The 27,072-nt window shown below is 43.2% G+C and overlaps 6 protein-coding genes across 7 annotated transcripts; 3 read left to right on the top strand and 3 right to left on the bottom strand.

The window, feature by feature from the left end:
* Positions 1 to 1,854: 1,854 nt before the first annotated feature.
* On the bottom strand, positions 1,855 to 2,617 carry ccl20a.3 (chemokine (C-C motif) ligand 20a, duplicate 3). The gene is made up of 4 exons (XM_070974872.1): positions 2,479 to 2,617; positions 2,244 to 2,352; positions 2,051 to 2,125; positions 1,855 to 1,948 (listed from the first exon to the last, which is right to left on the bottom strand). Exons 1-4 carry the CDS (start codon positions 2,552 to 2,554, stop codon positions 1,900 to 1,902), a joined length of 309 nt encoding a protein of 102 aa, XP_070830973.1. The 5' UTR covers positions 2,555 to 2,617; the 3' UTR covers positions 1,855 to 1,899.
* A 2,893-nt stretch (positions 2,618 to 5,510) lies between these two features.
* Positions 5,511 to 6,167, top strand: ccl20a.4 (chemokine (C-C motif) ligand 20a, duplicate 4). The gene is made up of 4 exons (XM_070974073.1): positions 5,511 to 5,606; positions 5,718 to 5,829; positions 5,939 to 6,019; positions 6,146 to 6,167. The coding sequence occupies exons 1-4, from the start codon at positions 5,543 to 5,545 to the stop codon at positions 6,165 to 6,167; spliced, it is 279 nt and encodes a 92-aa protein (XP_070830174.1). The 5' UTR covers positions 5,511 to 5,542.
* Positions 6,168 to 7,110: 943 nt separating this feature from the next.
* On the top strand, positions 7,111 to 13,990 carry capn10 (calpain 10). The gene is made up of 13 exons (XM_070974981.1): positions 7,111 to 7,401; positions 7,830 to 8,073; positions 8,534 to 8,665; positions 8,849 to 9,045; positions 9,207 to 9,436; positions 9,519 to 9,660; positions 9,823 to 9,989; positions 10,090 to 10,346; positions 10,424 to 10,626; positions 11,162 to 11,423; positions 11,975 to 12,168; positions 12,292 to 12,337; positions 12,886 to 13,990. Exons 2-13 carry the CDS (start codon positions 7,930 to 7,932, stop codon positions 12,913 to 12,915), a joined length of 2,004 nt encoding a protein of 667 aa, XP_070831082.1. The 5' UTR covers positions 7,111 to 7,401; positions 7,830 to 7,929; the 3' UTR covers positions 12,916 to 13,990.
* A 162-nt stretch (positions 13,991 to 14,152) lies between these two features.
* Positions 14,153 to 18,028, top strand: eif4e2 (eukaryotic translation initiation factor 4E family member 2). 2 transcript variants are annotated; one of them, XM_070974990.1, is made up of 8 exons: positions 14,153 to 14,254; positions 15,084 to 15,195; positions 15,281 to 15,415; positions 15,515 to 15,619; positions 15,701 to 15,853; positions 15,949 to 16,085; positions 16,730 to 16,805; positions 16,901 to 18,028. In XM_070974990.1, exons 1-7 carry the CDS (start codon positions 14,235 to 14,237, stop codon positions 16,776 to 16,778), a joined length of 711 nt encoding a protein of 236 aa, XP_070831091.1. In that variant the 5' UTR covers positions 14,153 to 14,234; the 3' UTR covers positions 16,779 to 16,805; positions 16,901 to 18,028. The 2 variants fall into 2 exon arrangements, with proteins under 2 accessions (XP_070831091.1, XP_070831092.1); XM_070974991.1 differs by having other exon boundaries at positions 15,949 to 16,089.
* A 108-nt stretch (positions 18,029 to 18,136) lies between these two features.
* LOC139338333 (phospholipid scramblase 2) lies at positions 18,137 to 21,060 on the bottom strand. The gene is made up of 8 exons (XM_070973244.1): positions 20,910 to 21,060; positions 20,748 to 20,816; positions 20,591 to 20,668; positions 20,290 to 20,482; positions 19,002 to 19,113; positions 18,817 to 18,916; positions 18,429 to 18,487; positions 18,137 to 18,249 (listed from the first exon to the last, which is right to left on the bottom strand). Exons 1-8 carry the CDS (start codon positions 21,058 to 21,060, stop codon positions 18,223 to 18,225), a joined length of 789 nt encoding a protein of 262 aa, XP_070829345.1. The 3' UTR covers positions 18,137 to 18,222.
* A 1,353-nt stretch (positions 21,061 to 22,413) lies between these two features.
* chrng (cholinergic receptor, nicotinic, gamma) lies at positions 22,414 to 26,927 on the bottom strand. Its single transcript, XM_070974473.1, has 12 exons — positions 26,784 to 26,927; positions 25,650 to 25,786; positions 25,522 to 25,566; positions 25,303 to 25,427; positions 24,910 to 25,065; positions 24,622 to 24,719; positions 24,300 to 24,500; positions 23,920 to 24,034; positions 23,732 to 23,846; positions 23,361 to 23,625; positions 23,143 to 23,276; positions 22,414 to 23,059 (listed from the first exon to the last, which is right to left on the bottom strand). The coding sequence occupies exons 1-12, from the start codon at positions 26,845 to 26,847 to the stop codon at positions 22,856 to 22,858; spliced, it is 1,659 nt and encodes a 552-aa protein (XP_070830574.1). The 5' UTR covers positions 26,848 to 26,927; the 3' UTR covers positions 22,414 to 22,855.
* Positions 26,928 to 27,072: the final 145 nt, after the last annotated feature.

Below are 27,072 nucleotides of genomic sequence, written 5' to 3'. Positions count from 1 at the left end.
TCTTTAATTTGAAAATGTATTCATGCTTTTTAATCATCTCGTTTGTGAGAGTTAAGCACTTTGTAGCCGTGGTTTTTCTTTTGCATATTTAATGTACAGATAAAGTTTTACTGACTCGTGTAAGTACTGTCAAGTTGTCATGACAAAGTTATGGGGGAACAAAAGGTGGACAGAGAAAAATTGATCATTAATGGACAAATTCTCTGAAGACTCAGAGGCCAGATAAGCAGGAGAAATGTCATAATGACAATTCATTGTTACATCCTGCCTGTGATTGATTTTTTTTTCTTTATTTTAAGTGCTCATCAAAGTCTGTAGAAAGGCTACAAAGAATCACGTCTTGGGTTTTTTTTTTTTTCTTCACAAATTACATTTAAGAAGCTGAACTTCTATTGAAAAGCTGCATAACTTGTCAATATAAACATTTTACTTATAATCAATAGCACTCTGACAGATAGAGACAATTGATTATTTTTTCCTGGGGATTAATGTGACTGCTTCCTGTCTCATCTGCAAATGCAGAGCTTTCACTGCTCTTTTCTGCAGTTACAGAGAGAGACGAGAGGAATAAACGACTCCTCAGCTTAGCTTTAAAGTGCGTACAGCTGAAATTCAGATTCTTTTCTCTGCTAAATGTTCAAGCGGTTCCTCTGGATCAATGGCTTCATCATCTTATGTGAAAGCCCTGCTCTCTTTAAAGGCAATAACATGTTTTAAAGAAGAAATAACACATTCTACCTTTCACAAATGAATAGAGTAAAAAGTAAAACACACTTTTGCTCGGTGTCTTGATGCTCCAGACTCATCAGCTCTGATGTAACAGCTGACCTGAGCTAACTTTAAACAGGTATTACTGTGCAGCTGACACTTGAATGACTTCACTTTAGCATTCTTCTCTGCTTGTGCTTCTTTTATACGCTCTTATTATTACTGTTGTATATCTCATAATTGTCACATGCGGCTACAGTGGCCCAGAAATAATCACAACTTCCAGCTTACAGAACAAGCCGGCAGTGAGTCTTTCATTGATGGCTGTTTAAATCGAGTTTCGTAAAATCATAACAGAATTCGAACATTTTCAAAATGACGAACTACGTCACACTGGACGATGGGGAAATGTGTTTAAATAATGCACAAAACCTCAAAAAAATGCATTTGATGAAATGGTGCAACCAAAAATATGGCACCTAAAATTTGAATATTTAAATGACTGTGAGTCATATTCAGCAGCTTCACTGATGTGTTGTCACAAACAGATACATAATATATTTTGTTTGGAGGATAATCTTGGTTCATGTGGTCCATGTTGTTCTTTTTAACAGTAATTAAAAAAAAAATTAAATTGTTCTAGTTTAAAAGTCCCCAAAAAACACCATTACACCATGACCTCGAAAGTAAGCTCACTTTATTACAGCTGATGTCAGCTGTGTGTCAACAGGGAAATGCCTGTTGTGTTACGTGCCTTAAATAAACAGCTCCTCTGTGACTTCCTCCTCCTGATGTCACAGCATTCGCACCACTTGGTATGCAACTATTGATCACACGACACAAAACTTCCAGAGCTGGAGGTTTTGACCGTGAAAGCACGAGGAAGTTAAGAAAGGTGCTGTGCTGTCAGAGAATGCATGTGTGTAGTAATTCAGCTCAGTTTACAATGAGGTCATTCATTCACTGGACAACTTGTTCTTTTTTTTTTTAACAAAACTTTAATTCTTCTATATTACAGCATGTACAAATATAACACCTGATATAAAAACAAAGGACATTAAAATATAATGATAATATCATACAGTGCCCTGTGAAGCATCATTTGTTCCAAACGAAGCAAAGCTGAGATATAAAGAACAGTGCGTGTGCTGCAGCAGAGCTCCACCGTCGCTCCAAAAAAGCAGGATCGCTTTATTTCTGTGCTTGCGAGGATTTGATGTGAACCATTTGTGCTTTATTCCTGCAATCAGAAGCAATCACATCATCACTCTTGTGGTTTTACAGGTCACAAATGTATGCTGTTTGTTAGTTATGCTGCCTAAGTCTTTTCTCGAAGTCTTACCTTAATTTGTTGACATGGTCCATCACCCACGGCAGAGCGGGATTGCAGCATGCTTTACCCTTCCTTGTGAGGAAACTATAGATTAAATGGAAAGAGACAAAACAGTTATACACTTGTGATAAACAATGTTATGTCTGCGTCATCCAGGAGGAGGAGGAGGAGTGGAGATTAGCATCTTTCTATTGATACTCACATGAAGGCATCGATGGGACACATCTCTGAGATGGTCTGGACTGAGTACCCCTTGATTGCCGCAAATGGTATTCTACCTTTCATGTAACTTCGACAGCATCCATGATAGGCTGTGAAACAAGAGAAAAGATGGTTAGAAAAGAAAAGGAAAAGTATGTGTGAATGCATGAAGTGAAATAACAAGCAAATAAAAAACAATTATTTACTTAGGAGAGGAGACCCAGCACAGTACATACCTGCAGAAGCATGTGTGGCCAGCAGACAAAAGGTGAGGAGCATGATCGCCATCGCTGTAGCTTTGATTGACACCATGTCTTCTTCTGTGTTGGCAGCAGTGACTCTGAGCTGAGCTGATGTCTTGCCTGTCCTCAGGTGGAGTCAGAGACTTGTGGTGACAAGCTTTCGATCACTGTGGCCTTTTATATTCCTCAGAGAAACAGGAAATTTCCACTCGGAAAGCATGAGGTGGAAGCATCACACCAGCACAGAAAACCCCCCTCACTTTCCCCCCGTGAGAATAAAAGGGGAAGGTGAGGGGAAGACATATCACGCATCTGTGAATAAGATGAAGTGCTGGTTATTTGTGTGTGTATGTCTTTATTATTGAATAGATGGTATCAATTTGAAAAACTCCAAGTATGCAGAAATGCTCTTAAAGATCACATTGTAGAGGAAGAATTGAAAACAGCCAGGACGATCCAATCAGGGTGAGAATAACTGAGATTATGTCACTGAATTACAGTTCAGCACAGTAACATAATGAATATGAATAGAACAAAATAGAATAGAATAGAATCAGAAACAGAAAAAAAACAGGGAATCATTTGGCGTACTGACTAAATATAAAGATGGGAAATATAAAAGAGGAGTTGAACGTCTAATTACAAACTAATCCAGTAGACTAATGTTAGTGTGTTGGGTCAAACAATCTTTCTATCACCACACCTCGATCTAACAAAGAATCCCGTAAAGCCAGTGAAACATGGGATATTACAAAGGTGCGGCTCCTTTATGAATGGCTCTCAGCATGCACATAACAATGTCCACGCCAGAATATTTAATCATAGTTAACTATTTGAAATCAAGCTGGATAAAAAGCTTAGTGAGGATGAAGTTTCACTGAAGAACAATCTGACTTTTTGTGGGTTGCAGCGAGTCGGTTGTTCTGAGGTTGTACAGAGGTTCTTTTCTAGGTCAGAGGAACACTTATTATACACTCAAGAAGCATACATCAAAGGAAAAAAGTGCATGCAAGCACTAAAATAGGTCATGATACAGTCAATGTGTGTGCGCTTTATGAAATTTCCACCAAAACCACACCATGTTTGATCTACATCACTCTTCACCGATTCCCTGCAACATGCATTTTATATTATCACAGCTTCAGAGCTTTATTTTAATTTTTGTTACTTCTCTTACTCTGCTGTGCCTCCACGGTGAGACAAACCTTAAAATGATGCTCACATGCGTGCATGAAGTTAGGGACCGTCCTTCCTGTTCAGAGTAGATGTGAAGTGATCTCTTTCCAGTTTCCAGTGTGACCCAAATGTAAGCACTTAAGTTTATATGATGTGATTAATATCAGCAGAATAACTTGATATTAGGAAATCAGGTGCATGAGAAGAAGACATCAAATGACGCCTCCACGCAGAGAGTAGAAAGGAGTTCAGACTGTGATTCAACTGACCTTTTTCACAACCCACTCCAAACCAGTGAGCAGAGCTGAGAAATTACACGAATCCACAACATGAAATAGCACAAATGGTTTAAATTTGATAGAAAGTGGTGAAAATCCAGACGGTTCCTTTCTGACCCCTCTGCTCACAACAAAGAGTTGATTGAGAAAATGGGTTTTCGGGGTCTTTAAGGTCTCACTAGAAGCATAACTTTCCCGATTGATATAAAAAAGTTAGACTCGTTTTCACAGCAGAAAAAACAGCACCAAGACCTGAAAGTGAAGCAGCCAAATGGAATTCAGCCATCACTGATTTTATTATTATTATTACAGCCTCCTACTGTGACATATGACCTGTGACAGTGTGGGTCAGGAGGTCCCTCCTTCATTTACATATTACCTTTTAACAAAACTACAGTGCTCTCATGAAAAAGGAGATTATTTGGGATGTTTTAAGGTTTTATAATACAAAATATGCTTATATTGACTTTTACTTGGTGGTCATATCTGCATCACCACGATGACTAATTTGCATTTCTTTGTAGTAAATACAAACTTTTATAAAAGATGGTGATGTGTAATGTTAACCAGGAGCGGCAACTGACCAATGATAAAATCTATATGAATGATAATTAGATGTAAAGACAATAAATACAATAAAAAAACAGCATGCGGTCGTAATTAGAGTCAAAATGACTTTCCTTTATTGCGCCATAATGTTGTCTGTATGCAGCAACAAGGTCAGCAGGATGTTATGTTGTGAGGCGGTTTAAGGTTCATGTCAATCTATTCTGTCTCATTGTACGTTCTCCAGTCTGATCTCCATGAGGCGACTAACAATGCTGCAAGAAGTAAACAGATATTATACATAAAATACTCTATTAACAGTGAAGTACAGTATTCAAAATGTTACTTAAGTAAATCTACTCAAAGAAGTAATATTAGTATAATGTAGTTATCAAAAGTAAAAAAATGACTCTATCACTGTATTACACATTATTACTGATGCAGTCATGTGAAGTCAGCTGTCAGATTTAATTTATGAGGATATGTCACATATTATAAACTGATCACATATTTTGAGTGTGAATTCTGAATGTGCAAAGTGGTAACTATTAAATGTGGTGGAGTAGAACCATAAAGTAGAATAAAATTGAAGTATTCAGTTTAAGTACAAGTACCTCATATTTATACAGTAGTTGAGTAAATGTACTTGATTACACTCCACTCTGCTTATTAAAAACAGCTGAACAACAGCACTAATAGCATTTAAATGGTACTGATTGTGTCTAACAGTGTTTGCTTTCAAAGAATGAACAGGAACAGAATTCATCGTCTTTAAGCTTCTTTAAAAGATAAAATAGAACATATGTGTGTCTTTGTTCCTGCGTATCAACCCACAGAAAAGGGGGTTTTGTGCCACTGTTGTGGTTAAAGAGTACACTGCATGTCATACTTCCCGCTTGACCCAATTACATTACAGCATTGGTGTTTCCAGGTAGTTCCTTGATGGGACTTCACCTTCTCATTTGAGAGTGTATTTAAAGCTGGCCGCCAGAGACAAACGTTACCCGTTCATCTCTTTTGAGAATCCTGATTGACTGCTGAAGAGACGCTGTGTGAGGATGGCAAAGCTTGCTGTGTATGGCTCCATAATGCTGATGCTGCTGGTGGCGCTGGGTGATAGCAGTAAGTATGATTTTAAACACTGTTATTATTTAGGAGAGCACACGAGGAGTTGCTTGTATTCTTCTAGATTGGTTCTTTTGCTAACATGTTGGAAATGTCTCTTCATTAAAGGTCCCTTGAGTGTTTGCTGCACGCGGTACCATGAAAGTCCAGTCCCAGTAAGACTGCTGAAGTACTACACTATCCAGGATGACGTGGATTACTGCAACATCAAGGCAATAATGTAAGAAAATAAAATGAATGCATCTGCAAAAACCTGCACATCTATAACAAACAGAAATGTCGACTGTGATCGCACTCATGTCTTAACTGCTTCCTTTGTCTTAATACAGTTTCAAGACGGTGAAAAACAAACTTCTCTGTGCCAATCCTGACAGAAAGTGGGTGCAGAAGGCCATGGAGTCCGTGCCACTGTAAGTTCATTTCTCAGATTAATCAGCCTCTGTACTCACACACCCAGCAGGCATCAGTGCTGAGCTTAAGCTGCAACAACCTCTGCAAATTCTTTTAACACTTTTTTCTTTGTTTACTCTAAATAGGCTGACGCAGCAGGTCAAATGAGGAAGTCATCATAAAGAACTCAAAGACAGACAAGATGAATTCGTGCATTGTTTGAATGTCAAATAACCGGATATTTTTGTATCACTTTAATGCCAATAAATAGAATATTTTTGTAATAATTTGCTGTTTCTGTGTTTACATATTTAAGCATGTTGATGTTGTGTTTTATTGAAGTTTTTACATTTCATTTTGCTGTAGTAACCAAACAGTAAAGTGTTGGCCTACCCAAGGATCCAAAGTAAAAAAGAAAAAAGTCTCCAATTTGAGGCACATTGTGAAATTTTTCATGCTTTTCAATCAACTGAAGAAGCAGAAGAAGAAAAGATGGAGGAAAGTGAAGAAGGAAAAGTAGAATGAATGATGTCAGGCTTAATATAAAAAAAAGAAAAACTGTAAGAAAGAGAAGAAAAAATGATAGAAGACACTAAAGAAGTGCAAAAAACTGGTTAAGTGGAATAGGTTGCTAGTACTAATAAGAACAGCACTTAAGTAAATAATCTCTCAGTTGCCACTTAATTAGGTACACACGGCTAAAACTAATGCAGTCTAACAGAACAGCGCTGCAGGTAATGCCACCTTTGTGAAGGCTTTTAGTTTCATTTAGTTACCGTGTTTCTAATATTTACACTAAACTTTTAAAAATGATGGCTGCTTAGTTTAATGCAGTCCTGGAGACAACAGGATCCCAAGCTATATTCTCCAAAGTGACCACAGAGCTGAATTTGTTGAGTTTAAACAAGAACTGAACATTACAACCTGTGTTTGTTGCAGGGTTGTTGTATTAGCCTGCATTTATTTTAGCGACATGTGCCTGATAATAAGCTAGAAAACAGTCCTTGTCAATACAAACAGATGGTTCACAGTGAGCGGACATGCACTGTGTAGTTCACTGTACCGACAGTAGGTGGCGGGAGTGTTCAACAGCACAGGAAGGATTCTCTTCATGAATGAGCCGCTGGATGTCCAACCGGAAGTCACTTTACGTGCTCCTACAGCTCCAGAAGCAAGGTGTCATGTCTGCTCTGGGTTTAACTGTCAGTCGAAACTAAATGTGGCATGCTTTTCGATAAAACCTCGTTGTGACTGTGGTGATGGTTCTGAAAGCATGATGAGATGAAACCGTACGGAGATGCTACAGCTATGCATATCAAGCTAGCTGATGCTAACAGTTAGCTGTGGTGTTATTGTGAAGAATGAAGGCTGTGAGTGGAAAGATGCTTAAAAGGGGAGAAAGGTAAGATACAGAAACAGAGGAGACCTACATAATTAATGCTCTGCTCTGTTTCTAACATTAAATTTTAATATTCATACAGCTTTTCCTTATTTTTCCCTTTAATAATGGTTAAGTTAATTTCACGAGTGAGTAACATTAAGCTAACGGTTAAAATATGAATTTGTTTCCCCCGAAAAGACACCTTTACTTATTATAACATTAAGTCAGAAATATCACGCATGCAACTCAACAGTTCAAATAGTCATAATACAAATCAATAGAGAAGAGGAAAAAAACACTAGTAACCATATTGTCACAGATAAATAAGTTAAACTTCCACCTCCCTACACACATCTATAGCTTTCTCTTGGTGCCTAAGATCTTTGCACAAACCCACAAATATACAAACTCTCATGAGTGTATAATGTCAGTATTTCTTTTGTTTTTAGGTGAAATGTACATGGAGGCAATGAGGACGGTCACAGCTGGCTGAGATTCAGCCGCTGACACAGCAGGCACAACGATCCAGGCTGAAAAGAAGCAGGAGCCATGAAGGAAGAGGGCAAGGCAGAGTGTGGAGCCCAGGCTCTGTTTGAGGACCCGGACTTCCCCTCTGAGGACACGTCACTGTTCTGTGACCACTCCACACCCATCGCCAGGTTGCAGGGAGAAATCACCTGGCGACGCCCACAGGTCAGACTCAGTGCCAAGGCTGAACGGGGAAATGCCGCCGCTGTGAATTCCTTGTATGTGTGTTTTGTGACGGGTTGTGATCATGTGTACTTTTGGCAGAGGTTGGTTTGTTCAGCCAAAGAAGAATTTCCCTCATTAGGTGGTTGGTTTTTCTTATGACAGAGTGCCTGCGGGCCTAAAGTTCAGCAGTTCACAAATAGGGAATATGTAGTAAAAGACAAAATGTGACATCTTTTAGTATGGTTATTTCAATATCTGTCATCTTTAAAATAGACAAAATGATAGTGTGAAAAAACTTCTGGTTCAGCCTGTTTTAAGTAACATTTATTGAGATCAACTTTCTTTGCCCACTTTCAGTTTAATTACTTAGAGTGAGACATTTCTGCACCTCATTTTTTTCGAAGTCGTCTTCAGGCAGCATGTCTCAATAATCTTCCTTTTGTCTATTTCGCACCTCCAGGAGATCTGCCAGTCGCCAGCTCTCTTCCCTGATAACATCAACCTGGGTCATGCTAAACAAGGCTTATTGGGAGACTGCTGGTTTCTCTGCGCCTGCACCTTCTTGCTCAAGAATGAACGTCTACTGAACAAGGTAGAGAACAACTGTGTTATTATTTAGGTTTTTGTGATCTGCAGCTCTGGCTTTGTACAGAATCCTGAGAACTGGATTATGGGCAGCAGAGTGGCCATGTGGCCTCACTTGATGTGAGGAAGCATGTCATAAGGATATTATATCCATCACTGCTTTACTGACTTAGTCCGTGACTCTCTGTAGGTGTTGCCTCCAGACCAGCCCCAGTGGGGTGACAGCAGGTATAGGGGCTCCTTCCAGTTTTGTTTCTGGCAGCAGGGACACTGGACAGAGGTGATCATCGATGACCGGCTGCCTTGTATCAATTCCACTCTCTGCTTCTCACGCTGCCACTCTCCCTCTGCATTTTGGGTAGCCTTGTTGGAGAAGGCCTATGCCAAGTAAGTAATCCTGGTCTTATCTTTCAGTTTGACCTGCTGAGAACTTTAAGGATTGTCTTGATGGTACTTTTGGAAAGTTTTACTGACCTTCTGATGAATTCCCAACAGCATGTTAAGTGAAGTTTGGAAACCCCATTTGCTGTCCCCTCCATCCTCATTAGGCTTCACGGCTCATATGAGCGACTGTGGGCAGGGCAGGTGTCTGAGGCCCTGGTGGATTTGACTGGGGGCCTGGCAGAGCGCTGGAGCTTGGGAGGCTTTGGCTCAGGAGAGGAGCAGGGACCAGAACAAGACAGTGACCAGGTCAGGAGGAAAAGGCTGGACCTGAACCTTCTGTACCCAGTGAAAGACCAGTGTGCGATCAGCTGCTCCACTCACAGCAGCCCTGGAGGTCAGGAAAAAAAGCACTCATGTGTAGATGCATGGTTTTGATCCTGTATGACATCACCCCATGACCTCGCTCACTGTTCTAGGGGCCAGTGAGCTGGGTCAGTACCACGCGCTGAGTGTCATGGAGTGGTTGGATGTGAAGACGGTGTCAGGGAGCGAAGTACTGCTGTTAAGAATCAGAAACCCCTGGGGAAGATGCTGCTGGGGAGGGGCCTGGATGGGCAGGTAGGCATGGGTGTTTCCTTATGTGTGTCATAGTCACAAGTGTGTGTAACCTCAAAAGGAGTGTGTCCATGCTCCAGACTGAAGTGCTAACCATAATAACCATCCATCAAGTCCAGGCAGTGGGATTCCCATCTGTATTCCCTCAGTGTACTTTCTCTGCAGTGCGGCCGGTTGGAGTTCTGTCGACCCTGTTTCTGCATTGGACCTACAATCCAGAGCGACTGAGGGCGAGTTCTGGTTGGATGAGACCGAGTTCCTGTCCCAGTTTGATGATGTCACAGTGGGCTACCCCATCAACGATGAGGGGCACCTGAAGAGCATCTATAGTGGTAAGTCCCTTATTTTGCTAAAGAACGTGTTTAACTTGCCGTCACTGACTGTGACCTCCTTGGCGGCCCTTTTAACCCCGATGACTCTCCTCTCTGACAGGAATCCTGCTGACACACAGCCATCAGCTGGCTGGCCGGTGGATGAAAGGGCACTCCGCGGGCGGCAGTCGAAACAGCAGCAGTTATGGTAGTAACCCTAAGTTTTGGCTCAAAGTGTGTGAGAGAGGAGAGGTGCTGATATCCCTGCTACAGCATCGAAAACTGAGAAACATGGAGAAATATGCACAAACGCCACTCGAGGATAGCAAGAACACAAAGCACCAGCACTACCAGGCTATCGCTCTACACATGTGGAAGGTACGGGCCATCAGTTAGAGGAAAAAAAGGTTTTTGTGTCTGTGCGTCATGTTACTTGCGTTTTTTTCTGTCACTAGGTGGAGAAGAAGCGTTTTAATCTAAGCCGGATGTTGAACAAACCTCCTTGTGCTTCTACTCACTGCCATGCGTACGAGAGAGAGGTGGTCCTCCATGGAGAGTTCGAGCCCGGATACTACCTGTTGATCCCCAGCACCTACCAGCCAGGGGCCGAGGCCCGCTTTCTCATCCGGGTCTTTTCTTCCTCCTCCACATCCCTCAGGTAAGGACCAGTTAATGGGAGGAGAAATAATACAAGAGAAAAAACTAACCCTCTTAAATCAACAAAACATAATGCAACAATTAACAGAATGTGATAATAAGCATTTTGTGTCTCCTTTCAGATTCAAACCAATACTGTATTGGGTAGTTTGCCCGTTAAACAATGTTATGTTATCTTTAAAATCCCTTAAACATACATTAAATGTCAATAGTATTGTTAAATGTCATGTTCTATAGATTTGCACACATAATTTATAAATGAGAAATCGCAATTAATAAATTTGTGCAAACTTTCTAAATTCCAGGATTTCCCACAAAAAAATGGACATTAAATAATAGTGACATCTGCTGGTCACTTTGAAAGACGCCCTTGAACAGAATCAACTATTAAATTCTGATTTTTATCAAGTGCACTTCCAGCTGTTTGTCCACACATAGTTTACTAAAGATGGACTTTCATGCTTCTGTGTTTCAACATGCGAAGTGCTGTGATCATAAAATTATTCACAGCATAAAAATATTGGTTTCCTCCTCAGTGGCCTGAAAAGCCCAGCACCTTCACTGCCATTAACAACAGATGGAGAGTGGGAGACCAGTTACTTCCGAGGATCGTGGGTGGAGGGAAGAACGGCCGGAGGAAGCAGGAACTTCCTGTCTCACTGGCAGAACCCGTGCTTCTCTTTTACAGTGTGTGATTGTGATGAGTCAGCAGTGACATCAGGAGTTAATGTCAGGATTACTCTGCACCAGAGCCGCCCTGACACCGATCTGCACCCTATTGGCTTCCACATTTATAAGGTCAGTCAAACAATGAAGGGTAATTTTTACATATTCACTGAATGACTAATAGGTAGAAGAAGTTTCAGAATTGGTCCAGTAGATCGTCTCAGCCTGCAGGCGTGAAACGGGCTGCAATGTCACCCTTGGGGGCGTTTGCACACAGTCAAAGTTCGTCCACTAAAAGTTCTTGTTTTTGCCACTGAAAGGCTCAGATTGTTACTCTAAGTGTCTGACAACATTGTGGAAAGTATCACTACAGAGGAAGGCCTTTTTTTAAAAAAAGATGGTGGCTATGAACAGAGTGATATGATAGCTCGTCAACAAAAAGGTCCATCTCTGATGGGATTCTTCCATAATGTTGTCAGACACTTAGGAAAGCAATCTGAGCCTGTCAGTGACACAAACAAGCACTCTGTTAGTCATTTAGACACCAAAATATGAAAAAAAAAGCTTATGTTTAAAAATACTGGAACTACACAATCTTCATATTGTTCATGTACTATTTGATAAATTTGCTAGTGATTGTGATTCATCAGAATCTGAGCATTTGATCTTCACTATGTATGCAGTTCCCAGAGGGGGAATCTGAGCAGACAGTACCCAGGGACAAGGATCCTGCGGCCAGTTGTGTCCCTCACTGCTACACCCAGGATGTCAGTCTGGCCTGCTGTCTCTCTCCTGGAGCTTACACCATAGTGCCATCCACTTATCAGCCCGACTGCTCGGCAGACTTCACCCTCAGCCTGGCTCGCAGGATACACAGGTAGGCTCTGCTGCTCCGTCTTAATCCTGTGATCAGAGCATGAGTATGCAGCTAATAGCAGTAGCTTCAGGTGTCTCTATTGTATCAGTGTGTGAAATAATAATGGATGCGTGTCTCTTTCAGGAAAGTGGTGAAAAGTCAGGAGAGGCTGGGAAGAGCCATTCAGGAGGTCAGTTCATTGGACAACTCTGCAACACTAGCTGACAAGTCTTTATTTCACCAGTGGCACAGAGCCTTTGTCATGCCAAGTATGTGGTTGCTTCTTCTCAAATTTGATGATTTCCTCCTTTTTTCTCTTTTATATCAGTGTAAATAGGCTTTTGTGCTCTTGGCCAGACAAAAAGATGTCACTTTAGGCTGTGATGGATGTGTTTTCTGACATTTTGTAGTCTTAAGTTTTAATCATCTACACGGTGAAAAGACTTGTTAGTCGCAGCCCTAATATTATGTGATATTGTGGTCAAAAAACTCTCCTAACTTCTTAGGCAGCACCTTCTCTCAGACTGTTTCACCTTGAGAAAAGCTCAGCAAATCAAATGTGTTTTTTGGAAAGTTGGTGGTACGATGAGGCAGACAGCTGCCTGACCACAAATCTTCCCTTGAGGAGATCTTTCCAAAATTCCCTTTTGTCTGCCCATATTTTTAAGACTGTGGTCATGGTCAAGATGGCAGCGCTGAATAATCACTGTCTTGCTTTTGTGTCTTTCTGGGCGGCAGATCTCTCACATCTCAGTGATGCAAAGCTAGTTCTCTGGGACTGTTGCTGCTCCACTGACATCGCCTCACCTCCCTGTGCCTCTTGGCCCATGATGAAAGAGCCAGCTCTCCCATCCACCCTCACCACGGAGGCTGTATGTGTGTATATGTATGTGTATGTATGTGTACCAGCAGTGGCTGAGAAGGCAGGCAGGCAGAATTAGTGGGAATGTGTGTGTCGGGAATCCTGGAAACCCCTTTATCCTGAACCGCTGAGGCTCAGGGCTGATGGGCAGCCACACACTCATCGGCGATTAGGACATCAGAGGTTGTCGGTGGGCTGGGCTGCTAATGAAGTATGACGGGACTGGCTGGTGTAAACAAACAGCCGCCATTGAAGAGGGCCGCCGCTGCTCTTGCTCATTCACTCACTGGTGTGCCTGCCGGCCCAGAACAAAGGGCCCTCTCATGAAGGTCCTCACAGAGGCACAGGGGGCAAGGGGCAAGGGGATGGTCTCCGACTGCAGAGCCAACCAAACCACACCACACCATACCGTGCCATACCATGCCAGAGCTTTCCTCCCATCCCTCACCCGTAGACACTCTGCTCCTTCCCCAGCTTGCACTGTTTGCTTCCAGACCCAGTCAGTCGTCCCCAAACCTGATCACCATCCACTAACACTTAAGTCAGGCTGGCCCTAAAGAAGTCTGCTGCATCAACCCCCCTCCGCTCCCTTTTTGTACCCCCAGACTCGGTCCACAGCTCTGCTTGGACCTGAACAGAGCCACGGTTTGAAGTTGCCGCGAGAACAGATGACAAGCGGACGGGCGGAGGGGATGAAACGAGGGATGCGGCACATCAGAGGAGGCCGGTTCATATGAAGAAGCTGCCAGTCCTTTTTGTGTTGAGGCTGCGTATGTGTGCTGGTGTGTGTGTGTCTGCCTGCTCGCACACATGTCTGTGTGTCTAAGTCACAGGGTTTCTGGTTAATCATTGGAGCCAGTATTAACAGAGACTTTCACAAAGCTATAATTAACTGATTAGAGTGGTACTCTGCTGTGTATTTATTATGTTTGGGAATCAGCTGTATGAGATGTGATGAATAAATTGTTTAAACATAATTTCATGTGTCTCATATTTTGATGTATTTTTTTTTTCGTACATCTTTGCATCATCCACGTTCTCCAGTGAGTGTAAATGAATGAATGTGGCGAAAGAGTGAAGAGAGTTGTGTGTTCACCCCTGAGCTCTCCACGCGCATCAACCCAACCGACACACGCCGTGCGCGTACACGTACCGTGCGCGCCGCTGTTCCTGCGGAAAACAGGAGGCTGAGGTCGGACTCCGAAAGGCTCCCACCTGGAAAATAATGAACAACAAATTTGACGCGTGAGTAATCCAACGTTTCCATGGAATATCCGCCGGACGGTGGGCTCCCCGTCGTGGCTGCAAATTCACGGGGGAGCGTAACGTTAACGAAAGCTGTTGCGTGTGAAAAGAGAGGTGTGTCAGCTTTATTGCATGGTCCTGCATGCTCTGTGTGTGCTCATAACCCCACCTGAGAGCGAGGTCCACACACATAGGTGCATTTACAACGAAGGACGCAACAACAGCGGTTTAACAGCGTTTTACAATGGAGAATATGCTATGTTGCTAGCTGTAGCTTAGCTTGGCGGAAGCCGGATAGGCCCCGGATCCTCGGTGTGGTAGTTGTTGAGAGGCGGCGGAAGGTGCTCGCACTCCCCGCTCAGACTGCACTCCGATGGCCCCAGTAGCGTCCGGGCAGATAGCTAACTGCGCTGTAGGCTATTCACGGTCAGAGCAGTTTTGAAGTGGAGGTATGTACGTGTGCATCATTAACAGTCCACATCTGTTCAGTTAGCAGGGGAAAATAACTCTCAGATGACAGTTTATTAGGTGTACCGAGCTAAAACTGAAGGGTATAGGGTTCAGTTTTTGTTCAAAGTGTCTTATTTTGTCTAGCGCATGTGTATATCCATGAGGGCACACGAAATATTAGTTAAACCTATCGATATAGTTCAGTACAGTTTAACAGCACCTCAAACTGCAACCGGGAAAACGTCCATAAAGTTGACCCAACTCCTTAATTTTAGCTAACTTAACTGGCAACACAATCCTGTGCTCCTTCACTGAACTGAAGTTAATGCACGACACGAACGTGTTGGTTTTGCTGCCTGTGTGTTTCCACCAAATCCAGTCTGAAAGATGATGACAGTGGAGACCACGATCAGGACCAAGGCTCACCGAAAGACAGTGAGAAGGAAAAAACTGAAGACGAAGACAAGGAACAGAACATCTCCAAGAAAAAGGTGAGCTAGTTTAGAGTGACTTGTGTGTGCCTGCAGCAGCTTCAAAGAGCAGTGGAGGTCTAAGCCTCCGTCTTGTTGTCTGCAGATGGTGGTCCCAGGGGCAGGAGAGCACCCTCTTCAATACAACTACACCTTCTGGTACTCCAGACGCACCCCAGGGAGGCCAGCGAGCACTCAGAGCTACGAGCAGAACATTAAGCAGATCGGCAGCTTCGCCTCGGTATGTCGATGCACAGTGGATGTCACAATCTACGAATGCAAGCTCATGCTGACTCATTCTCTCACAGTTGTGGTATAAACATTTCTTGGTCCTCACCAGGTGGAGCAGTTCTGGCGTTTCTATAGTCACATGATCCGGCCAGGTGACCTGACAGGCCATAGTGACTTCCACCTCTTCAAGGAGGGTATTAAGCCCATGTGGGAGGTGGGTGATCATTTTCTAATGTGTTGAATCTATTTGGTTTTAAAAATGGAAAGCTCACTCTGAAACCCCGCCTGTGTTTAGGATGATGCCAACAAGATGGGTGGAAAGTGGATCATCCGTTTGAGGAAAGGTCTGGCATCTCGATGCTGGGAGAACCTGATCCTGGCCATGCTCGGGGAGCAGTTCATGGTCGGAGAGGAGATCTGCGGGGCTGTGGTGTCAGTACGCTTCCAGGTAAAAGCCACAGACAGACACACACCTGTTTTATCGAGCCATGCACCACCTGCTTCAGTATACTCAGACATGCCCTCTCTGCTTCTCCTCTGCAGGAGGACATCATCTCCATCTGGAACAAAACCGCCAGTGACCAGGCGACCACTGCCCGCATCAGAGACACCCTGCGCAGAGTCCTCAACCTCCCGCCCAACACCATCATGGAGTACAAGACTCACACAGACAGCATTAAGTATGTATGTCTCTTCGTTTTATTATTTTCTCTTCAACCTCTCTCTCTCTCTCTCTCTCTCTCTCCCACGCACATTGACATAAATGTATGCATACTCTCAAACTTTATTAGTTATTAGTGCTGTTTTAAAGCAGAATTATAGAGAAGAGTGCTCATGTTCCTCATAACATTTGCATGTGTATATTAAGTGTGTGTGTGTGTGTGTGTGTGTGTGTGTGTGTGTGTGTGTGTGTGTGTGTGTGTGTGTGTGTGTGTGTATAACAAGCAAAAATTCCAAACATTTGCCCGTTCGAGCTTCTCAAATGTGAAGATTTGCTTCCCTCTGTTTTAGGTTATTGTAAATTGAATTTGAACTGTTGGGAAATTAGAATTTTCACTGTTTTCTGATGTTTTATTGAAGAAATGTTAAAGTTAAGAGATCAACATTTTAATTGATAATGAAAATAAGTTGAAGTGCTGCTTTTCATTACTTGTTATATATGTTATAAAAGAAAAATCAGTAAAACACACGCGACTCCATCATGTTTCATGTGCTTTTGCAGTAAAATGATGCATTTGTGAGCCTCCCATTGAAAACACATACACATCCAAACCGTTTGTTTTATTGTGAATGATGAAATGCTGCATCCTCCTTTTGTTTCCAGAGCCTGGGAAGACTTCCATGGTCTGGTGAATGCTAGTGGCGGACGTTAGCCCCTCACACAGAGAACCTCTGAAAGAGTAAGACCAGTTGCTGCGTCAGCTCTGAGTGGGAGAAATCCTCTGGTGTGCTTTGTCTCATGCCGCTGTTGGTTGTCTCTGCTTGTGCTGTGCAGGTATGTGTATTTGCGATGTGTTGGGGGATGACGAGTCCAGGAAAGGACACCTTTACGTGGATTGGCACTGTGTAGTATGAAGACAGGAACAGAGGCAAGAAGACCATTCCTTCTTTGTGTCAACTTGGAAATGAACAGAAGAGCCTGTCAACAGAACACTGAATTAAGCCGAAGAGAGAAATATGCGTCATTTTTAATCAACCAGAGAAGAATGAAGCCTCCTTCTTTCTTTTTTCACAAAGAAAAAAAAAAAACAAGTTGTAACATACATTAACTTGCCACCAGAGGGAGGCCATGTGACTGGTGTTTGCTGATCTGTTCATAAGACGTTAACAAAGTGTACTTGACAAAATGCAACACAACCAATCTGATACTAGATCTGATTTTATTGCTTGACATAACATCACACTTCCTGCTGTTGAGATATGTTTGTGTTCATCTGTTTTATTGGGACTCAAACAGGGTTGCAGGTAGATGTTATTTTATTACAGTGCTGTATTTTAACTACAATTCCTCTGGTCATTTCGAACTAGAATGATTACTATTAGTGTGTATGATATATTTGTAAATACAGTCCACTTCAAAGATCACTTAACTGAATCGGCGATGGTTCTCCATCTTTGACCTGGAAGTCGAATCCCAAAGGATGAGGACCATCCTGTGCTGGGCAGAAGGTTGTGTAACTGGCATCTTAAGAATGGACTGCCAAGCTGCCTAAATCACTGTGCCTGGCCTTGAGCCCAACCCGAACCAGTTTTCCCGTCTGTCTCTTTTGTCTTTACCCCGCCTTTCAACAATCCAAGGGATGGGCTTTGTTTTAATGTCCTCGACAAAGGCGGATGGGAGTCCTGAAACACTGACCTTCACCCCTTTTCCATTTTGTAGTAATGAAATGAAACTGGGCCCGGGGTCAGGGTCTGTTACAGTTTTTGTCAATTCCTCGGGAGCATTTTTTTTTTTTTCGTGGAACCATGCCAAGAAAGCAACTATAGTTTGTTGAAAAACTGTAATGCTACCCATGTTTGGTTGTGTGATGATGAGTGCAGGTGTGTGTCAAAAGTGAAGATACACTGTTGGATGTACACCTGATGGAGTATAGCAATAAATGTCAAATATGCATCTGCTGCTAAAGCTGGTTCACTGTCCTTTTCTTTCATAACTGTGTGTTGAAGCTGAATTGTTTGAAAGCCACACCAGCCTTTTCCAAACACAGCTGAAGGATGCAGCGTCTTGAACCAGAAAGGGACTTGGCTGCTGTTCCCCAGTAGGTGTAGATCACTTGCAGCTGTGTCCGTGTGCTCATGACTGATCCTTTTCATCGGTCAGCTCATTTCAAAATACATGTGATTCTGTAGAGAAAAATACTGTGTGATATATTCAAGCAGCACGAACAGCATTCTGAAAGTGAGGCAGCTAAATTGTACTGGGTCATTCTCAACTTCACTATTTCCACCAGTGTTTTTTCCTGCTGGGAGAAAGGCTTATTTTAACACAACAAAGGAGTGAGGATAGAAACTCATATGCTTACCAACAGGAACGTGGCTGCCAGCAGCAGCAGTTTAGTGTGTGGTTCCACGCTCTGCAGCACTGGAAGAATGACATAGATTTAGAAATGGCACAGTTTCTCATTTGACATGAGAACGGGGTATAAAAAGCAGCTACCCTGAAGGCATTGCAAGAATTAAAAATACATTATGGCAGCAGATCCCAAACCATGGGGTGCACAAGATTCAGGAAAAACTAATCAGACATTTTGACTTGGAAACACATGAAAGTAATTTACTAATTGCTGTATTTGATTAGGAATTACTGCTGCAGTGGAGCCATCATTGATGTTATTAGAGTCTCTTCAGTTTTTTATCTTTTAATACATAAATACATCATATCATGATCACGTTTCCTTATGTACAACTCACTGTCCAGCCCAAAATATTCATGGTCCATGTTGTGCTCGTCGCTGAAGCCGGGCCATTTCTTCCATATTGTGCCCATTTTCTCACCAATGTTGGAGACAATCTGCCGTGTGATTAAAAGCCAAGAATACTGAATGCAGTACACTTGTAGAAACACGTCTTATTTTGGTTTGCTTCAATGGTGCTACCTGGAATTGCTGGTTGGAGAAGCAGCGGCACGGACAGCAGGAGCCCTGGATTCTGACGACAGATGCTCCTTCTGCATCGCACACTTCCAGGAGAGGGGTGAACATGCTCCACCTGAAAGCACAGTCAGCCAACACAAAACACATTTTCTTACATAATCATGCAATAAGCAAACCGGCAGATGCACCGGCCAGTACTTCACACGCTGGCGCAGCCCAGCCTTGATGCTTGGTTGATCACATTTTCAGCTGTCATGATTCTGCAGCACTAAAACCATTGTTTGCTCTGCGTCGGAGGAGTTCAAATTGGGGCATGCTTTATTCGAGCACAACTGAGAGAATATTTATACCAAGTAGATCTCTGATCACCGAAACCTCTGCCAGATCAGTCTTAATTGGACACAACTTCATCGAGTGCTGCTTCTGCAGAGCTCTGAATTCGACACACAAAGGCAGCCCAGCTAACCTTGGGTCAGATTTAGGCCAGATGAAGAAGGAAGTATTTCAGGAGACACGAGAGCTGCCATTCATTAGCCAACATTCCCATTATGAAGGATGCTGCATTCCTTCCCTGCCAGTCCAGGGTAGCTCTGGTGGTGTGTCTCTGTGCAGAAAGCTGTACTGTGCATTAGCTCTCCCAGGTTTAGACTATACCCCGGCTGGATGGAATAATAAAGGCTCTCATTGCTATTTACAGACAGGCCTGGGCATCGATAGTGGCTCAGGGAGGCCACAGGCTGGGAGTGACATGGAAAAAGGCTCACATGACAAGTTGTTCGGTCTGAGAATGTAAAGTATTAAGATTGGTGTCACTGGTCAAAGGGTTAAAGGGTTCATTCACCCAGATGACAAGAAACATGAAAAATGACGAAATTTTAACACCTGCCGTAAAACGTCCTGCTTCTCTGGTTAACCCACAGAACTAGCTGTCAAGTTTTTGCATGGACTGTTTTTTGGACTGGAAACTTTTCAGAGTAGAATCAGATTTTTTAAAAAGCCTGTTAGCACCACAAACACAACCCGTTCTCCACCACTGTGCTTGGGAAGTCTCAAAAATGGTCAAACAGTCAGAGCAAACCAAAACCAGATAACATTAGTTCATAATTAAGTGAGTTTCTTTTTATAATTTGAGTGAACTGATCCTGTTTTTAAGGCTGTCATTCAAAATAATGGCAGGTATAGATTGGGCATTACAGTTAAAAGTACTTGTTTAAGTACGGCATTTGAGTAAACATACTTTCCCCTGTTCAACTTCGACAAGGTCGCTAGGAGCAGATTCAGGCTGTCCTACCTCTGGCATACAGTGCCAATGAGATGTTTTTGAGGCGTGTAGGCCCTCATCTCCATCAGGCAGCAGCCGAAGCAGCAGGCGTCCACCCTGAGGGGCCTTTCAAAATAAAAGACCTGGCGCCCCTGACAGTCGAAGCCCTGCATGGAACAGGCCCGAGCTGGACCGCAACACTGCAGGCACACACAAGAGCTATCTGACAAGAGGGCGAGATGGAGGAGAAACTCAGAATACAGTGAAAAACTCTCTCATCATATGATGTTTTTCTCAGTTAAGACACATGTAGCTGACCAGGGATCAGTACCTTCCACAGCTACAAGTAACTGTGACCTGCTGCCTCCTGTGCTGATGCTGTAGATCCTCCTGGGAACACACTGCAGTCCTACAACGATGAAGCATTATTGTTCAAAGACAGACCTCTCTCACAGAAACACACACTCACATCAGTCCCCCCTGCTCACCTTGTAGTTGTGGTCTGGCAGTGATGTGTATCTGACTGACTGTTTCCAGCACGGACATAAAGTGAGATCCTGCTGCACCTCCAGGCCACTGCTCCTCCACCCCTGGCCTGTTCACCCTCCCCAATGGCTGCATCTTCTCCATCTTCCTCTCGGCAGCCAGACCTGACAGCTGCTCATCAGATTCACAGTCAGGAGGTGTTTGGTGCTCACATGAAGGCCCACAGCTGTTCTGGAAAGCTCTGAAGATCATCTGGATGTGCTTCTCTCGCTCCAGCCGAGCAAAGGGAGGAGGCTGACTGGTCACCGTTGACATGGTGTAAGCCTAGAATTACATGTAGAACTCAGCAGTTACGTGACAATGATGAACAGAGTTAGAAATATGTAGATGAATATTGTAACATTGAATTGTTTGTTAAATTGAATGAACTTCATAAAGAAAATGAAGAAAAAAGATCATTTAAAACTGTGACAGAGGGGGTGTTTTTTTTTGGAGCTGATGGAGTTGATCAACCTTTTTATGTGTGACCTTTAATACAAGGCCATGTCTACTTTTGACCGCCTGTTTTCTCTTCTCAGATGGTTTCATTTGAACCATTTTTAGTTGCCTGAAGTCAAAAACTGCAAAGTTTATGAGTTTAAAAACTTCATTATTGACCTTGTAAATAGTAATTCTGACACTAAATTCTGAGTTCAAAGTCTACTTTAAGTATAGGAAGCAAGCAAAGATTAGAGAAAAGGACAAAAAATATTTTGTATGATTTTGAATTTTGCATAGCAGAATTTAGTTTTGAAAATGTACATTTAACATGATCTCTGACTTTCAGCCAGGTTGGAAACCACTTAACTCGATAGTTTAAAAATAAATCAGCATACTACTCTTTTAAGTTAAAACTATAAATATCTCTCCCTAGAATCAAATTAAATGGAAAAAATATATGTTTTTTGTGAAATGAAGGTTTACAATTAACAAACTCTTGAATTTACAGGGAAAAGTTCAAGGCTCCTTACAGCAGGTCAGCAGATGCAGACAGATCTCTGGCACCAGCATAAACATCCTCCTCTAAAACAAAGTGATTTCATCACAGCAGCCAGCCTGAGCCTCATTTAATTCACATCACACACACACACAACTTGCACAGCTTGGTCCCTGTCTGCAGCTGCACTGTATATTCCTCTACAACAAAAAAATAGTAAAATAGCACTAGCATTAAATGTCTCTTGCTTACCGTCTGTGGTCAACCTCCAGGCTCCTTCAGACTGATAATTGAACTGAGAGAATGAAGAGACCGGGCAAACATCCATAAGTCGTCATGATTGGGGGGGTGAAGCACACCCCTCTTCCCACCTCTGTGTGTTTGTGTGAATATTCACGTAGTAATATTTGGCTTTGTGAGTGTTTGTGTTTGGAGAGTCTCACTCCCACTCCTGTTCCCTGGCTCAGTCTCACCCCCTGACTCCGTTTCCATCCCAACCAGCCGGATCTGCCTTTTGTTGGGTTAGAAAGGCACCACTCAGCCATGTAATTGAAATCCTGTTTCCAGAGGTGGGGGGCTGTGCAGTGGGTCTGTGTTTCGGGGCTAGACTGGGGGGTGTCAGTGCTCTCTATGCACGCCGAAAAAGGTGTCAAACACAGGAGGATGAAGAAAGTGTACTATCACAAGATTACAGTTGTTACTTTTATTGATAAAAGCATTCAATTAGCTGTTGTTCACTGTTTGCATGTGTGAGCAACAAATCTTGTGCAGTTTATCACGATGGCCTTGACTTCTATCAAAGTGACAGCAGGTGAAAAAGTTACAGCAAACACTGAGCTGGTAAACTAAGGAAACTGCTGTTTCCTTACACATTCTCAACCTCACCGAGCGGTCACAGCTGATACCAGCAGGCATCATCACGGATCAAACGTGGCATCCACACAACCCTTCAGTGTATCCATTAATACCACAAACAAGCATTTTTGACTTTGTGACAGACCCACATTCCCAAACACACACAGCTGTATCTTCTCCGTCCTCTCTGTGTCCCGGTCATGGCTGAAACATCACTGACGGACGCCGTCAGGTTTCCACTTCAGTTAAAGGGATAAAATCTGGAGAATCTCTCCTGGCTCACCCCAGGAAGTCTGTTAGATCAGTGAGATTGTTGACTGGAGGGAGATACTTCTTAGGATCCCCAAGGAAAGGTGAGGAGGGAGGCTGGTTGAAATGGCCCATCAGGAAGATGCCGATTGTGCCAATAAAGAACAACAATGCCATGAAAATAAAGCAGACCCTGTCGATCACCCGGGCGACCAGGAACCACTCTTCGTTCTCCTGGGGTTAAGAGACATTAGAGATTACCACTGATGTTAATCTAAACCCAAGAAAAGGAGCAAATGTAAAGCCATAGAGCTTACATTCTGGAAGTTGTTCTGTTGCCTTGCAGCCTCGGCTATGTGTTTGCAGGAGGCCACACACTTCTTCAGCTCCGGAGAGGCCTTTGCCAGGCTGGTCCCGAACTGCTCAGCTGTACCCGCCTCCAGCCCATCATCTGTGCATTAAACACACCAGATATTCATGCAGTAAAGGGGAAATGCACTTTCATGTGCGCTTACAAACTCGTTCAAATACTCACGTAGCTTCTCTAACACTGATTTCATCAATCCATTTCTTTCTTTGAGTCTGGCGAACATGAGTTCAGACCGTGCCGTTTTCATCACGTATTCCTCCGCCTTGCTGATCAGGGTTATGGAGCTGCGGCGTCGACAGGGGACCAGGAACACACCGTTTCCGTCTGTGGCCAAAGTTTTTCCATTTCCTGTTTCTGAGGTGTTGTCATGGTTTGGCAACCAGGGTCGCATCTGCATCCTCAGCAGCCGAGGCAGGACGTTTAGGAGGATCTGAAGAGGACGTCAAAGGTTATCAAATTGACCTGTGCTGACTTCACAGTATGTTCATTCATTAGCTACCTCTTGGATGTTAGATTTGGAGTGAAAGTAGTCTCACCTTTCGGACTGTGTTTGTCATCCTGTGAGTGTTTGGGGTTCTCAGGGAGACGTTGAGGACTATCACACAGTTCATCACAACCATCGTGGTCACCGACATCGCAAACATCAAATACCTGGAATCAAAGACGTATACGTCAGGTCCTTTTCAGCTGTTTCAGATCAGCAACAGTTGGACTGTGAACTTACTTGCCAATAAGAGGCACTGCCTTCGAAGTCTCTGGAACCTTCTTAGCGATGAGGAAGAGGAACACAGTCTGACCCAGAAGAGTGGCAATAGACATGGTGCACTTCTGACCACCCGCTGCAAAACTCAAACCAACATTCAGTCAGTAGTGGTGAGGCCTTGTGTTGATGAAAACAGATATTGATGACTTATTGTAACCCTCGTGGAGCCAGGCCTCTGTCCTGTCAACCACATGGACGTTTGAGGAAAATCTTGATGATGAGATCTTGGAAATCTGAACACAACTAGTTGCAGGATTTCACCAGATTTGGATAAGGTTGATGGGACTGAGGTCAGGCTACGCGAGATGAAGCTTTTAGATACAAGAAGTGAGGAAAAAGACCTTTGGCAGGTAGGTAGTAGACCAGGAGGCAGAGGGAAGAGAAGAGCACACAGGGAGCGATGATGTTGATGATGTAGAAGAGGGGCTTTCTCTGGATGATGAGGAAGAAGACCACCTCCTGGTACTCCAGCTCATCCTTAGTGTACTGAGTGTTGATTATCTTCTTAGCTGGCCTGTGTTTGATGACCCACTCTCCATTTTCTAACAACAGCAACAAAATTAGGCCCTTTCATTCTGTTTTAATTGCAGAAGCACATTTAGATAAAAACAGTGTTTTATTGTGAAAAATTATCCAAACTCTTTCATTCAAATGTTACTTTACCAGTAAAAGCCTCCGGGTCAATATCCACCCACTCCAGCGTGTGGTTATCCTCCTGTTTGAGAACCAGTTCAATCTCATTGGCACTGTAAGTCTGGGAGCTGAACGCAGGGAGGAGACATACGGTCTGTCACCACAACAAACACAAGCATCTATTCACTTTTACAGGACAGCACGGTGAAAAGGGACCAAAGAAACCTGATGTGAACTGGATGGCGAGAGGTACTAGAATTTTAAGTGTACTGCTCACTGGCTGGTCATCACATCCCAACACATCTCGTCTCTACTCACCGGAAGACCATGGTGCAGTTCTGCCAGTCAAAAGGAAAGTAGTTGACAGTGATGGTACAGGCGCTGCGGTAGATGGCAGGAGGCAGCCAGTACACACAGCCGTTAGGAGACACCAGAGCATTGCAGTAAAGTGCTACCTCGAACTGCCCGTCTACACTGTGCACAGGTTAGAGCAGATGTACAGGTGTGTTCAAAGTCACAGACACATGGTGTCCACATTGCAGATACTGTACTTATTGTACAAAAAAAGTTTGATATTGGCTTCTAAAATGTAATGAGGTGGAAATATAAAAAATGAAAATGCTCAAGTAAAGTACAAATACAAGTATACTTAAGCAGCGTGCTGGCTGAAACCAAACTGTGTTCATAAAATGTGAGGGCTGTCACACTCACTTGTTCTCCAGTATAACGTCTGGCAGCCAGATGCTCTTGGAGGGGACCCGCAGCTCAGAGGTGATGTTGCCATATAGAGCTGACCTGGGCGGTTGGTCCCACCTGAGCCTGTAGTCACACCACTGCTACATACAGAAATGCTATGGGTTGGACCATGTCTGTGTTAAATCACTGGACAGCAGCTAAAAGACACAGCAGGTGAGGTGTGTGTAAGGTTACCAGTTCTATCCAGACACTTGTTGTCAGGGCCTCCTCCTTTTCATTCTAGGGAGAGACAGTTAAGTACAACAGTGTTAACTCTCAGGCCGATACATTAAAACCAAAACAACAGCCTAAACTCGACTCACCAGAGAGATGAGGTTGGTGAGCGTCATCTTTATGTCAACCTGAGTGACGTCACCACTCTTCTCCATGGGCCGGACGTTCTTATTGTAGCCCTTCATCAAATCCTTAAAAAGTTCCCCTTCAAGGTTGACTGCTGATGCTGCAGACAAATCACACGCATGTCAGGGAAATAAGAACAAGTGATAGCAAGGGGAATCATTGAAGGACGCACTGCATCAAGTTTACATGTTGAGTTCAGTTTGGCCATCATGAGAAGTTGTATTCAGCCTGTGAAAACAGTTGTATAATGTCTCGTGTGGCTCTGGAGACAGAGCTTTCCAAAGTTTACAGAAGTAACCTGAATGATGTTGTAATGATTCTTAACAAAAACAGCTGAATTAAAGGCTGGACATGTGAGGTTTGGAATATGGGCATTTAGGAAGCGGGGGTGTCTGATTAAAGATTGAGTTGCATTATGGAAATGTAGGATTCATTGTTTTTGGAGCTTGACCCATGCTGGGACTTAAAGTCAGGATGTCTCAGCTTCGATTCTGGCCGTTATTTTTTCAAATCAGCCTCTTGTGAGACCAACAACTATAGATGGAAGATGCCCGTACGATGGGTTATCTCCCATATCACAAAATGAGTCGATGATTCTTTAAAACGTCAAAACCCCAATTTAAGATTTTGTTGGAATACATTGAGACAGAAATAATAGCCAAAAAGCAAGAGAGGAAAATCAGTAAAGCTAGCTGAATACCTGTATAAGAGGCTTTTAGGTAGGTTTAGCAAAATTACCAAGCACAAACAAATGTTCCTTGTGTGGTTGGTGTCTAGTATTACAGTCATTTCACCCCCTTTGCATTAGATATCACAGGAAATGCCTGATAATCCAGTAGTATTACTAATTTCCCTATTACTAGTGAGTAAAAGTAAAAATACTATTTAAAGGGTTTAAACTATAATTAAATGGATTTTGTTATTACTTGAAGAAAACCTGTCCAGGTCACTTGTGTTGCAAGTCAATGCAATTCAATACAAATCTGATAATCTGACTTCACAAATTCACACCACACCATGCAAATCCCCAGAAACTAACAAAATACAGTATAATTTCTCCCAAATGTGGCATGGGGTTGATGAGCAGGCGTTCCTACCTGTGGCAGAAACCATTAACACCCGTACGAAGAGCGACAGAGAGAGCAGAGGTCCAGAATCCATTAGTATGTATGTTTGTGCTCCAAGTCAAATCACTAATCTGATACACATGGACACTACTTGATGTAGCTTCCGTCACTTGGCTTGTGTGTGCGTATGTGTGAGTATGAATCTGCATGTGTGTGTGTTTCCCAGCAAAAGTCAGGGCTCGGGCTGATGGGAGGGTTGAGGTTTAGAGGATTGGTTGGGGGTTGTTAGGGGAGATGATGATTGTTAGGCTTAAATCCA

This window comes from Chaetodon trifascialis, chromosome 11, assembly GCF_039877785.1.
Source record: "Chaetodon trifascialis isolate fChaTrf1 chromosome 11, fChaTrf1.hap1, whole genome shotgun sequence".
In the NCBI taxonomy this organism is placed as follows: Eukaryota; Metazoa; Chordata; class Actinopteri; order Chaetodontiformes; family Chaetodontidae; genus Chaetodon; species Chaetodon trifascialis.
This window is presented reverse-complemented; position numbering and strand designations above follow the sequence as displayed.

What these genes read in the sequence shown, in the direction of transcription:
- ccl20a.3 (XM_070974872.1), bottom strand. Translation starts at nt 2,554, where the DNA reads ATGGTGTCAATCAAAGCTACAGCGATGGCGATCATGCTCCTCACCTTT. An exon ending in GGCCACACATGCTTCTGCAG is followed by an intron (nt 2,353 to 2,478) that starts GTATGTACTGTG and finishes CTTGTTTCACAG; the next exon opens with CCTATCATGGATGCTGTCGA. An exon ending in TGTCCCATCGATGCCTTCAT is followed by an intron (nt 2,126 to 2,243) that starts GTGAGTATCAAT and finishes TTTAATCTATAG; the next exon opens with TTTCCTCACAAGGAAGGGTA.
- ccl20a.4 (XM_070974073.1), top strand. Translation starts at nt 5,543, where the DNA reads ATGGCAAAGCTTGCTGTGTATGGCTCCATAATGCTGATGCTGCTGGTG. An exon ending in TGCAACATCAAGGCAATAAT is followed by an intron (nt 5,830 to 5,938) that starts GTAAGAAAATAA and finishes GTCTTAATACAG; the next exon opens with TTTCAAGACGGTGAAAAACA. An exon ending in GCCATGGAGTCCGTGCCACT is followed by an intron (nt 6,020 to 6,145) that starts GTAAGTTCATTT and finishes TACTCTAAATAG; the next exon opens with GCTGACGCAGCAGGTCAAAT.
- capn10 (XM_070974981.1), top strand. Translation starts at nt 7,930, where the DNA reads ATGAAGGAAGAGGGCAAGGCAGAGTGTGGAGCCCAGGCTCTGTTTGAG. An exon ending in TCCTCCTCCACATCCCTCAG is followed by an intron (nt 10,627 to 11,161) that starts GTAAGGACCAGT and finishes TTTCCTCCTCAG; the next exon opens with TGGCCTGAAAAGCCCAGCAC. An exon ending in TTGGCTTCCACATTTATAAG is followed by an intron (nt 11,424 to 11,974) that starts GTCAGTCAAACA and finishes CTATGTATGCAG; the next exon opens with TTCCCAGAGGGGGAATCTGA.
- eif4e2 (XM_070974990.1), top strand. Translation starts at nt 14,235, where the DNA reads ATGAACAACAAATTTGACGC. An exon ending in AGAACATCTCCAAGAAAAAG is followed by an intron (nt 15,196 to 15,280) that starts GTGAGCTAGTTT and finishes TGTTGTCTGCAG; the next exon opens with ATGGTGGTCCCAGGGGCAGG. An exon ending in ACTCACACAGACAGCATTAA is followed by an intron (nt 16,086 to 16,729) that starts GTATGTATGTCT and finishes TTTTGTTTCCAG; the next exon opens with AGCCTGGGAAGACTTCCATG.
- LOC139338333 (XM_070973244.1), bottom strand. Translation starts at nt 21,060, where the DNA reads ATGTCAACGGTGACCAGTCAGCCTCCTCCCTTTGCTCGGCTGGAGCGA. An exon ending in GTTACTTGTAGCTGTGGAAG is followed by an intron (nt 20,483 to 20,590) that starts GTACTGATCCCT and finishes CCCTCTTGTCAG; the next exon opens with ATAGCTCTTGTGTGTGCCTG. An exon ending in TGGCAGCCACGTTCCTGTTG is followed by an intron (nt 18,250 to 18,428) that starts GTAAGCATATGA and finishes TTTTCTCTACAG; the next exon opens with AATCACATGTATTTTGAAAT.
- chrng (XM_070974473.1), bottom strand. Translation starts at nt 26,847, where the DNA reads ATGGATTCTGGACCTCTGCTCTCTCTGTCGCTCTTCGTACGGGTGTTA. An exon ending in GACGTTATACTGGAGAACAA is followed by an intron (nt 25,066 to 25,302) that starts GTGAGTGTGACA and finishes ACCTGTGCACAG; the next exon opens with TGTAGACGGGCAGTTCGAGG. An exon ending in TGACCCGGAGGCTTTTACTG is followed by an intron (nt 24,501 to 24,621) that starts GTAAAGTAACAT and finishes TGCTGTTGTTAG; the next exon opens with AAAATGGAGAGTGGGTCATC.